Source organism: Erythrolamprus reginae, chromosome Z (genome assembly GCF_031021105.1).
Source record: "Erythrolamprus reginae isolate rEryReg1 chromosome Z, rEryReg1.hap1, whole genome shotgun sequence".
In the NCBI taxonomy this organism is placed as follows: Eukaryota; Metazoa; Chordata; class Lepidosauria; order Squamata; family Dipsadidae; genus Erythrolamprus; species Erythrolamprus reginae.
The window spans coordinates 152,791,769-152,803,865 of record NC_091963.1 but is presented as its reverse complement, the minus strand read 5'-3'; the positions used below and the strand labels follow the sequence as shown (position 1 = coordinate 152,803,865).

The window sequence follows — 12,097 nt, the reverse complement described above, 5'->3', positions numbered from 1 at the left end:
GGACACTCTAGTTGTCTCCACAGTTTCTGGTACTAAAATGGTAGAGAAGGAGGTTGAAGTAGGAAGTGATGTCTCCTTGCTTGAACTTGGGCTATGAGTGGAAGTCAAAGATGAGGTTGAAGGAGAGGACTCCAGTGTTGTCTGTGACTGTTCTGTGCTAATACCTGGAGAAGGAGTTGTGGCTTGTGACTGAGTGGAAGTCTCGAAAGGGAGGCTGCTGTGCATCACACTTGTTGTCTCCAGGCTGGGAGTCACAGTAGTGGATTTCAATGATCCCTTCTCAGGTGTGGTCGTTATGGAAGAGAGGGAAGAGTTAGAAATGTGGGTTGTGCTTGGGTGAGTCGTCAGTGAAGGCGATCGTGGACTGACAGAGGTGACCACTTCACGACTCGTGGTTTCTGACGAAGTAATGGACACTGTAGTTTGTGGTACTGAAATGGAAGAGAAGGTGGGTGAAGTAGGAAGTGATGTCTCCTTGCTTGAACTTGAGCTCTGACTGGAAGTCACAGATAAGCTTGAAGGAGAGGACACCAGTGTTGTCTGTGACTGTTCTGTGCTAATACCTGGAGAAGTAGTTGTGGCTTGTGACTGAGTGGAAGTCCTGAAAGGGAGGCTGCTGTGCATCACACTTGTTGTCTCCAGGCTGGGAGTCACAGTAGTGGATTTCAACGATCCCTCCTCAGGTGTGGCCGTTATGGAAGGAAGGGAAGAGTTAGAAATGTGGGTTGTGCTTGGGTGAGTACTCAGTGAAGGTGATCCTGGACTGACAGAGGTGACCACTTCAGGACCTGTGTTTTCTGATGAAGTAATGGACAGTGTAGTTTCTGGTACTGAAATGGTAGAGAAGGTGGGTGAAGTAGGAAGTGATGTCTCCTTGTTTGAACTTGGGCTCCGACTGGAAGTCACAGATAAGCTTGAAGGAGAGGACACCAGTGTTGTCTGTGACGGTTCTGTGGTAGGAGCTGGAGAACTAGTTGTGGCTTGTGACTGAGTGGAAGTCTCGAAAGGGAGGCTGCTGTGCATCACACTTTTTGTCTCCAGGCTGGGAGTCACAGTAGTGGATTTCAATGATCCCTCCTCAGGTGTAGTCATTATGGAAGAAAGGGAAGAGTTAGAAATGTGGCTTGTGCTTGGGTGAGTAGTCAGTGAAGGCGATCCTGGACTGACAGAGGTGACCACTTCACGACTCGTGGTTTCTGAAGAAGTGATGGACACTGTAGTTTGTGGTACTGAAATGGTAGAGAAGGTGGGTGAAGTAGGAAGTGATGTCTCCTTGCTTGAACTTGGGCTATGAGTGGAAGTCACAGATAAGGTTGAAGGAGAGGACACCAGTGTTGTCTGTGACTGTTCTGTGCTAATACCTGGAGAAGTATTTGTGGCTTGTGACTGAGTGGAAGTCTCGAAAGGGAGGCTGCTGTGCATCACACTTGTTGTCTCCAGGCTGGGAGTCACAGTAGTGGATTTCAATGATCCCTCCTCAGGTGTGGTCGTTATGGAAGAGAGGGAAGAGTTAGAAATGTGGGTTGTGCTTGGGTGAGTCGTCAGTGAGGGCGATCCTGGACTGACAGAGGTGACCACTTCACGACTCGTGGTTTCTGAAGAAGTAATGGACACTGTAGTTTTTGGTAGTGAAATGGTAGAGAAGGTGGGTGAAGTAGGAAGTGATGTCTCCTTGTTTGAACTTGGGCTCCGACTGGAAGTCACAGATAAGCTTGAAGGAGAGGACACCAGTGTTGTCTGTGACGGTTCTGTGGTAGGAGCTGGAGAAGTAGTTGTGGCTTGTGACTGAGTGGAAGTCTCGAAAGGGAGGCTGCTGTGCATCACACTTGTTGTCTCCAGGCTGGGAGTCACAGTAGTGGGTTTCAACGATCCCCCCTCGGGTGTGGTTGTTATGGAAGAAAGGGAAGAGTTAGAAATGTGGGTTGTGCTTGGGTGAGTAGTCAGTGAAGATGATCCTGGACTGACAGAGGTGACCACTTCAGGACCCGTGTCTTCTGAAGGAGTAATGGAGACTGTAGTTTCTGGTACTGAAATGGTAGAGAAGGTGGGTAAAGTAGGAAGTGATGGCTCCTTGCTTGAACTTGGGCTCCTACTAGAAGTCACAGATGAGGTTGAAGCCGAGGACAGCAGTGTTGTCTGTGACTCTTCTGTGGTAGGATCTGGAAAAGTATTTGTGACTTGTGACTGAGTGGACGTCTCGAAAGGGAGGCTGCTGTGCATCACACCTGTTCTCTCCAGGCTAGGAGTCACAGTAGTGGATTTCACTGATCCCTCCTCAGGGGTGGTCGTTATGGAAGAGAGCGAAGAGTTAGAAATGTGGGTTGTGCTTGGGTGAGTAGTCAGTGAAGATGATCCTGGACTGACAGAGGTGACCACTTCAGGACCCGTGTCTTCTAAAGAAGTAATGGAGACTGTAGTTTGTGGTACTGAAATGGTAGAGAAGGTGGGTGAAGTAGGAAGTGATGCCTCCTTGCTTGAACTTGGGCTATGAGTGGAAGTCACAGATAAGGTTGAAGGAGAGGACACCAGTGTTGTCTGTGACTGTTCTGTGCTAATACCTGGAGAAGGAGTTGTGGCTTGTGACTGAGTGGAAGACTCGAAAGGGAGGCTGCTGTGCATCACACTTGTTGTCTCCAGGCTGGGAGTCACAGTAGTGGGTTTCAATGATCCCTCCTCAGGTGTGGCTGTTATGGAAGGAAGGGAAGAATTAGAAATGTGGGTTGTGCTTGGGTGAGTAGTCAGTGAAGGTGATCCTGGACTGACAGAGGTGACCACTTCAGGACCCATGTTTTCTGAAGAAGTAATGGACACTGTAGTTTCTGGTACTGAAATGGAAGAGAAGGTGGGTGAAGTAGGAAGTGATGTCTCCTTGCTTGAACTTGGGCTCTGACTGGAAGTCACAGATAAGCTTGAAGGAGAGGACACCAGTGTTGTCTGTGACGGTTCTGTGGTAGGAGCTGGAGAAGTAGTTGTGGCTTGTGACTGAGTGGAAGTCTCGAAAGGGAGGCTGCTGTGCATCACACTTGTTGTCTCCAGGCTGGGAGTCACAGTAGTGGATTTCAATGATCCCTCCTCAGGTGTGGTTGTTATCGAAGAAAGGGAAGAGTTAGAAATGTGGGTTGTGCTTGGGTGAGAAGTCAGTGAAGGTGATCCTAGACTGACAGAGGTTACCACTTCAGGACCCATGGTTTCTGAAGAAGTAATGGACACTGTAGTTGCGTCCACAGTTTCTGGTACTAAAATGGTAGAGAAGGTGGGTGAAGTAGAAAGTGATGTCTCCTTGCTTGAACTTGGGCTATGAGTGGAAGTCACAGATGAGGTTGAAGGAGAGGACACCAGTGTTGTCTGTGACTGTTCTGTGCTAATACCTGGAGAAGGAGTTGTGGCTTGTGACTGAGTGGAAGTCTCGAAAGGGAGGCTGCTGTGCATCACACTTCTTGTCTCCAGGCTGGGAGTCACAGTAGTGGATTTCAACGATCCCTCCTCAGGTGTGGTCGTTATGGAAGAAAGGGAAGAGTTAGAAATGTGGGTTGTGCTTGGGTGAGTAGTCAGTGAAGGTGATCCTGGACTGACAGAGGTGACCACTTCATGACTCGTGGTTTCTGAGGTAGTGAAGGACACTGTAGTTGTCTCCACGGTTTGTATTTCTGAAATGGTAAAGAAGATGGGTGTATTAGGAAGTGATGTCTCCTCACTTGAACTTGGGTTGGGAGTTGAGTTAGTTCGCTCTGCAATTAATTTAAACCATATTGTTGTGTGAAAGATTGAATTTCACGATTTCAAAAGGACAATAAAAGATATTCTCTTTTTGTAAGCCATTGTGAGCCGCCCCAAGTCTTTGGAAAGGGGTGGCATACAAATCTAATAAATTATTTTTGTTTTTGTTGTTGTTGTTGTTGTTGTTGTTATTATTATTATTATTATTATTATTATTATTATTATTATTATCCTTAAATCTATTCGGAAATTTGTTTTTTTTAATTTGTTTGTTTAATTGCTTCATTCTTCTTTTATGCCTCCCAGTCCTGAAGGGCGCGTGGCGGCTTACAGCCATATTCACATGGTCATAATTCTACACGGATCCTGAGCCAGGCCCACCAACCTCAGCCAAGCCTTCTGCCCCCTGCCCCCATATTATTGGGCCCCCTCTGGTAATTGCAGAGGATCCGGTGCAATGTCCATTTCATAGTTAAAAGGCAGGAAAAGCACCAGGCCAAGGCAGGACGACTCTTGCGTGAAAGCTTGTGCTGACCAACTGGCCCCCCGTCCTCTTCACTTTCCTTTTTAATAAATCTCTAGAGATGGGCCATGTTTCTTCATGCTTCCAATGCTCTGCCAGCATCCCGGTGCTGAAGGAATCCTCTGAATGGTTTCAGACCGATTCCTCTCTCTCTTTTTATTATTATTTATTATTTCCTCCTCTACATCCCATACATGTTAATATGTATATGCCTTAAAATATTAAAGATAACACCCATGGTTACACATTTTTACCAATTGTTTCAAAACCCATGTCTTATTCTGTCCTTACTTCAACCACCATCCCTCTCCCCCTTCGCTCTCCCCCTTGAACTCCCCTCCCTCCCTCTCTATCTCCTCCTCCCCCTCCTTCACTCCTCCTCTTCCTCTCTCTCTCAGCCTCCTCTTCCTCGCCCTTCAACTCCCTCTTCCACTCTCTTTTTTTTAAAATCATAACTCACCTCGTAATTAACAGACTGGTGGTATATTCTCAAATTTTAAACTAACAGTGGCTCTTCCAATAATTCTTATTTTTATAACATTTACTGTACTTATAAGAAAAACTTTTTATTCTAGGTATATGTTAGCCAAAGAAAAATTTACCTCCAAAAAGAGAGCTAAATTTGGTCTTCTGGGTTCTCCATCAATTGAATCTAGATTTTAACTCTAACTTTTAACTTTTTAACTTTTAAAAAAAGTTGGCTTAATTTTCCAAAATAATTATTATTTCTTGTGCCTCTTAATTTTAGGCCCATTTCTATCTCCCCTTCTTTAAACTCTTTCCTCGGTATTTGCTTTTCTTGCCCCCTCTTTTATCATAACTAAGTGCCTCTAAAATACATTTTGACTATGATTTATCATATATTAATTATAAGTTTCAACTCTTATTAGTCACCAAAATACATGTTATTTCAAATCAATTAATTGTTCAGACTTCCACGTAATAAATTTCAAATTTTCCATTTAAATAGATCTCGTGTATAAGGGTAATTTCTACCTCTGCAGATATTAAATAAAAATTAATCAACCATTATGGTTATACAGTATTTATGTTATACAAAAGGAGCAAAACTCTTTACAAAATAATTATATTAATTATATATATCAAGCATATATATATTTTTGTCATCAAAATTCATTAAGTTATTTCAATCAATTAATTATTTAGCATTTCAAATTTTCCTTTAAACAAATTTCTTGTATAAAAATAACTTCATCCTGCATATTTATTTAAACAAAAGAAGAAGAAAAGCTCTAATATGCTGTATTATATAAAAGAAACACAAAAACTCTTGATCCAGTAATTATATTATGTCATGTCATGTCATATCATATATTATATTATAAAAATATATTGTATTATTATACTATAGTATATCCTATCCTATCCTATCATATATTATTAGATTTATTAGATTTCTATGCCGCCATTCTGAGGCTCAGGGTGGCTCACTTAGTTATGTATAGCAAATTCTGAACTAAGCATCTTCCTATCTCTATTAAGTCTAATTTAAAAATTATAATAAAAAGGGAAAAAGAAAAAATCTATAGTATTCTTACACCCATCATTCATATCCTTTTAATTTCTCAACTCTTTCCTTTTTATATTTGTCTGAAGTCGTGTAGGGTCGCCTGCCCAAGCAAGGGGTTGGACTAGGAGCCCTCCGAGGTCCCTTCCAACTCTATTGTGGTTGTGGATGTTCTTATAACTATAATTATAATATTTATAATATTTTCTCCATCCTCATTTTTTCTTTCACTTTCAAATCAGTATCTACTCTTTCTGCCAACTGTGTTTTTTGGTCATTATTAATCTCCATGTAATTATAAACCTATTCAGTTTTGATGTCTTTTTCTCTTTTATCATTATAGGTATCAGTGTAATTATAATGATCAAAGTAACAATCATAATAATATTTGTGGTAATTTTCAATATATTCATCAGCATAGTCATTAATCTTCATTTAGTTTCTGGTATTTTCCCCCCTCTTCATTGCCCCCTCCTCTACGGTCACTTTCTCTACTTTTTGCCCCTCCTGTTGTTGAGCAATCTTCACACACAGAAACATTTAGATTGAGATTAGTTGTAAATAACTACTCAGCCACACACAGATACTAACTTGAATTAAACTTTGAGAAATAACATCAGATAAACAGTCTAAAGTCAAGCACGTAATACAGTAATGGCTTCAGGAGACACATAGAAAAGAAGCCCCTCACTCTGTTTTGAATTCCCTGGTTAGAATTTGGGTATGTTTCTGCCAATCTGGTTGGGGCCAAGTGCTATGGATAGAACATTTTATAATAGTTTTCTTTATATGCTGTTGTTTTTGTTAATTTAATATTTCTAATCCAAATTTGCTCCCAGTCCACCAGATGTATATTGTGTCCAACAGTATCACTACATTTTTGTATCTTACAGAAACATAGAAACCTAGAAGACTGACGGCAGAAAAAGACCTCCTGGTCCATCTAGTCTGCCCTTATACTATTTCCTGTCTTTTATCTTAGGATGGATAGATGTTTATCCTTATGATTCTTGACATATATTTTATTTTATTTTATTTATGTACACTAGGAGCATATACACCAAAGATAAATTTCTTGTGTGTCCAATCATAGGTGGCCAATAAATCATTCTACGATCTCTGATCTAAAAGTTTTCAGAGCTGCCTCTGTATTTTATTTATTTATTTATTTATTTATTTATTTATTTATTTATTTATTTTATTTATTGGATTTGTATGCCGCCCCTCTCCGGAGACTCGGGGCGGCTAACAGCAATAATAAAACAGCGTATAATAATAATCCAATACTAAAAACAGTTTTGTTAGCAGGTATTGACAAAGAAGGTGCTATCAGCCCACACCTGATCTGGGCATCTGTTTTGAATGACTTTTTCACTTGGGCATATAAATTTAAATAATGGATAGATGGATGGATGGAGGGGTGGGTGGGTGGGTGGGTGTGTTGAGTGGTGAGTGGGTGGGTGGGTGGGTGGGTGGGTGGATGGGTGGATGGATAGATGGATGGATGGATGGATGGGTGGGTGGGTGTGTTGAGTGGTGGGTGGGTGGGTGGTGGGTGGGTGGTGGGTGGGTGGGTGGGTGGGTGGGTGGGTGGGTGGGTGGATGGATGGATGGATGGATGGATAGATAGATAGATAGATAGATAGATAGATAGATAGATTATATTTACAAATGAAGAGGCCACAGCCATCGCGATCTCCAGAACATTTAAAATTTATTAAAAACTACTGAAATTGCTAAGCTTTCGTTGGTCCTCAACTAAAGCCGTCAGAGCATTAAAATCCCCTTTGGAAGACATAGTTGGCTTATACTGTATAAATTGGCTTATATAACGCTGCTTAAACTGAGCGGTATTCTATGAGCCGACTGTGTCTTTCAAGGGGGATTTTAATGCTCTGACCGCCAGCACACTCGTCCTCCCCTCTTCCCCGAATCCTTACTCGCGGTGCTGATCAGGAGCAGGGCCCCGCACAAGCAGACGGCTGCAGGATGCCCCCGCATTCTCCTGGCATTGGTCCACAGGCGCAGGGCTGCTGCGGGCACTTCACAAGGAACCAGGAACCAGCACGGCTGTTCTTGCTGCTCAGCCCCAGGCAGGATTGAAGGCCAGAATGCAGGGCCGGTGGCTCTGGGCGATGCCAACTCAGCCAGGCCTGGCACACCCAGAGGGCAGCATCGATGCCAGCCCTGCCATACAGGGGGTCCTTGGCAAATGGTCGGCCGTCCTGCCCGGGGAGAGGCGGGTTTGGCGTGTGGCATAGGACCCAGCCCGCCCAGAGTAAACAATGTCAACAAAGGACACTGGGCAAATATTTGCTGGTAAACCTGTGAGCCCAGCTGGGCACTCCCAGAAACCCGGGAGAAGCGGAGAGGGAATAAGGAGGGTGTGTGGCTGTGGCGTGGTGGGCATAGCGAGGGAAGGATACTATAAAATCCCCATTCTCTCCCGATCAGTGAGGACTTGGGAGGCCGATGGGAGGGGGCAGCCGGGGGGGGTATTTATGGGTTCTCCGAACTATCCAAATTCACCAGTTCTGACCAGGACTGGTCAGAACTGGTGAATGCCACCTCTGCTCTCAGCCCCCCAAGAGGAGCCCCCACTGGAGTCCTTTGCAGGGCGATGGGCATGGAGGCGCAGTGGTTAGAGCGCAGCCCTACAGGCTATTCCTGCTGATCCCCGACTGCCAGCAGTTTGGCAGATCGACTCTCACCACCGGCTCCAGGTCGACTCAGCCTCCCATCCTTCTGAGGTGGGTCACATGAGGACCAAGATTCTTGTGGGGCAAATATGGTGATTCTGTAAACCATTTTTTCCCTTCTGTGCATGCGCAGAGAGCAAAAAAGGTGAGATGACACATGGCCAGAAGAATTCGAGACCAAGCTACGAGGAATAAATTGGAATCACTTTATAATATGTAAATAGAAACATTGCTCTTGAGTTAAAATGTTGTATACAAAATATGCCCCCATTTTGGTGGAGGGGTGTGGATGTTGTCTGGTGGCAGGCACTAATCACTGAGCACTTGTTATATGCTGTGTGTGTGTGTTACATTATACAATCAATAAAAATATATTTAAAAAAAAAGAAAGAGCAAAAATATGGCCAAAAATTAGGGCGCTGTGCACAGAGCGGCAATCGGTGGGCGACTACCGGAACCGCGCACCGGACCTCACGGGCAGGAACCCACCTCTGCTCGCCCTCCACCGTTTTTTGTGGCCAAGAGATGCGAGCCAGCTCTCGGGGTGGGGGTGGGGGGGTGCTCAGCCCAGATCTACCACCCAGCCTGATGCTTTTGCCCTGTCCAGTCCAACCACCCCAAATCCAAAAGATTCTCCCCAGAGGCCACATGGTCACAGATATGACTTTTGCATTTTTGCCCATATGAGACTCCATAGGCCCACTGCCCCCCTCCCCCAAATCTGTATGCCTCACCAGTGGGCATCTTCAAATACTTTCCCGTGGCCGGGAGGAGGAGGAGGGGGAGGCCTTTGGGCGAAAGAGTTTCCGTTCTTCCTGGGCTGTGCCAGCAATGGCGCTTAGACTTACGTGCCGCTTCACGGTGCTTTGATAGCCCTCTCCAAGCGGTTCAGAGAGTCCGCCTACTTGCCCCCCCCAACAATCTGGGTCCTCATTTGACCCACCTGGGAAGGACGGACGGCTGAGTCCACCTGGAGCCGGTGGGGGGATTTGAACTGCTGAACTACAGCTGGCAGCCAGCAGAAGGAGCCTGCACTCTAACCACTGCGCCACGCTCTTAGCCAGGGTAAAAGACCCATTAAAAGACAATGTAAAAATACATCAATAACCCTTAATAAAACCATACATGGCCAAGTGAAGGTGATAGCCTAATGGCTGCAGGCCTTAACAGTTTTCCCGAAGGCCAGTAAGGTTGGGGTAGTGTGGGTCTCCGGAGGGCATCGGAGCCACCACAAAGAAGGCCCTTCCCCATGACCCCGCCAGCCGGCATGGTTTGGCGGACGGGACCTGGAGAAGGCCGACTCTGTGGGCCCTTAATGGCTGCTGGGAGGTACGCTGTAGCAGGCGGTCCCGTAGGCTTCATGTACACCGAGAGCATCTGCACCAAAGACAAATTCCTTGTGTGTCCAAACACACTTGGCCAACAATGATGTGTAATTGATTGTCAATCAAGTTGCTTCCTAAATGGACAGTTTGATTTCACAGAAGTTTGATTTACTTGGAGTTATATTGTGTTGCCTAAGTGTTCCCTTTAAATTTTTGAGCAGTGTATATTCTATTCTATTGTTGACAAATGTATATTTTCTTTTATGTCCACTGAGAGCATCTGCACCAAAGGCAAATTCCTTGTGTGTCCAATCACACTTGGCCAATAAAGGATAAAGAATTCTATTGTACTCTTCTACATTCTACATTCCATTCCATTCTATTCTCCAAAGCTCCCAGAGGCAAGAGAAGGGATATATTCAAGGAGAAACGCAGGAGAAATTTCCTGGCAGGGGGAACAACTAGCCAGGGGGGCAGACGTTGTGTCCAGACGAGGGGGGGGCCAAGTACTGGAGGTTTTCAAGACTAGACAAGCAGTTGTCTGAAATGGCACACAGGGGGTGGGGGTGGGGTCCCTTCTAGCTCTCTTGCTTGGTTATTCTGGAGGATGAGGAAGAGTCCGACTGACCGTCAGGCACTCCTCACTCACCAACTGTCCCACCCAAGATAAAATTGCAAACAGGTCTGGCCGGATTCCACACTGCTGACCGTGGAGAGGAAAAGGCCCCTTGGACAAACACTCCCAGTTCCGAAAAGGAAGCGAATGTGCTCGAGGCCGTGGGGGGGGGGCCGGATGGGCATTGACAAAAGGTGTGTCGCGATGGCACAGGCCGTGACCGAAGTCCTAGTTCCAGAAAGCAAGAACAGAAGGGAGGGAGGACGCAAGGGTGGGTCGGGTGGGCCCTGGGGTGACTCTCCCCTTGACGTCATTGTGGTTTCTGAAGAACAGGCGCGCAAGAAAGGACTCCTTCCATCCACGCTACAGGCGGGGAGGCCCCAGCCCACGGGGAGCGGGAGGGACCTGTGGGCTGCTGGGGGTCCCATGAGTCTAGACAGACAAAATGAAGTTGAATGGAGAGAGAAGTGGACTCCTGCACTAGGTTTAAAAAAACCCCAAAACATACACACGAACAGGGTGAAACCACACTCGCCACACGTGACTGCGAGAGAGAACTGGGGGTCTTGGTGGGGGGGATGGGACATTTTGCCTCCGCCAGTTGGACGAAGCTTTCTTCCGCAGCAGCTGACCGGACGCTGCCTTCTCTCCCTCGCCCAAAGGCCCCTAGCTCTTGGCCCCAACCCTTTGGTCACAAAAGTCCACATTCAGCCACAGCCTTTTGGCCACATGGGACTCCTTGCCATCATCCAATCAGAACGGTTGTTACAAAATGCTACTTTTGGAAGGAAAGAATGGGACAGTTTGCTCTTTCATACACACACACACCAGTTGAATGATAGAGAGGGAAGGGGCCTCAGTGGCCATCTATCTGACCCCCCTTCTCATTCAGGAGACGTACAGAATGATAGAGAGGGAAGGGAGCTTGGTGGCCATCTAGTCTGACCCCCCTTCTCATTCAGGAGACTTACAGAATGATAGAGAGGGAAGGGGCCTCAGTGGCCATCTATCTGACCCCCCTTCTCATTCAGGAGACCTACAGAATGATAGAGATGGAAGGGGCCTCAGTGGCCATCTAGTTTGACCCCCCCATCTCAATCAGTAGACCTACAGAATAATAGAGATGGAAGGGTCCTCAGTGGCCATCTATCTGACCCCCCTTCTCATTCGGGAGACCTACAGAATGATAGAGAGGGAAGAGACCTCAGAGACCATCTAGCCCAACCCCCTTCGCAAGCAGGAGAATTGGTCTTCCGGTCAAATTCATGGGCTGCTAAATTGGCTAGTGGAACTCCCAGCCTCACAACAAGCTAATCCTTTAAAAGCTAATTTGGGAACCCAATCAGAGCAGTCCTCTCAAAAGAGGGGTGGGAGAGAGAGCTAGGTAGCATCCTCTTAGCAAAGGACAGATGTGAAGTTACTGGTTACTGTCTGGGGCCCCTTTATGTCCTGCTCCTCATGGTAATCTTTGGAATTTTTATGATGCGTGGAGCACTTATGACAAAAGAAAGTGTCAAGAGAGGCAAAAACTCAGAGGCCCCAGATGTGGGGGTAGGGGGCCACCCCCGCCCTCCACCCATATACATTTAACAAGAGTTGGAAGGGACCTTGGTGGTCATCCAGTCCCACCCCGTCCTTCCACCCATACACAATTGACAAATTCTGACCTGCTAAATTGGCCGGGGGAAC

The 12,097-nt window shown here is 45.9% G+C and overlaps 1 protein-coding gene across 1 annotated transcript in view; it reads right to left on the bottom strand.

Annotated features, from left to right (window-relative positions):
- The window catches only part of LOC139154323 (mucin-3B-like), a 48,424-nt gene that overhangs the window by 35,064 nt on the left and 1,263 nt on the right, over positions 1-12,097 (bottom strand). Inside the window, exons 2-4 of the mRNA XM_070728742.1 lie at positions 10,442-10,636; positions 7,709-8,112; positions 50-3,647 (exon numbers count right to left, since the gene is read on the bottom strand). Coding sequence (XP_070584843.1) covers positions 50-3,647; positions 7,709-8,112; positions 10,442-10,636 — 4,197 coding nt within the window. The remainder of the gene's footprint in view (positions 1-49; positions 3,648-7,708; positions 8,113-10,441; positions 10,637-12,097) is intronic.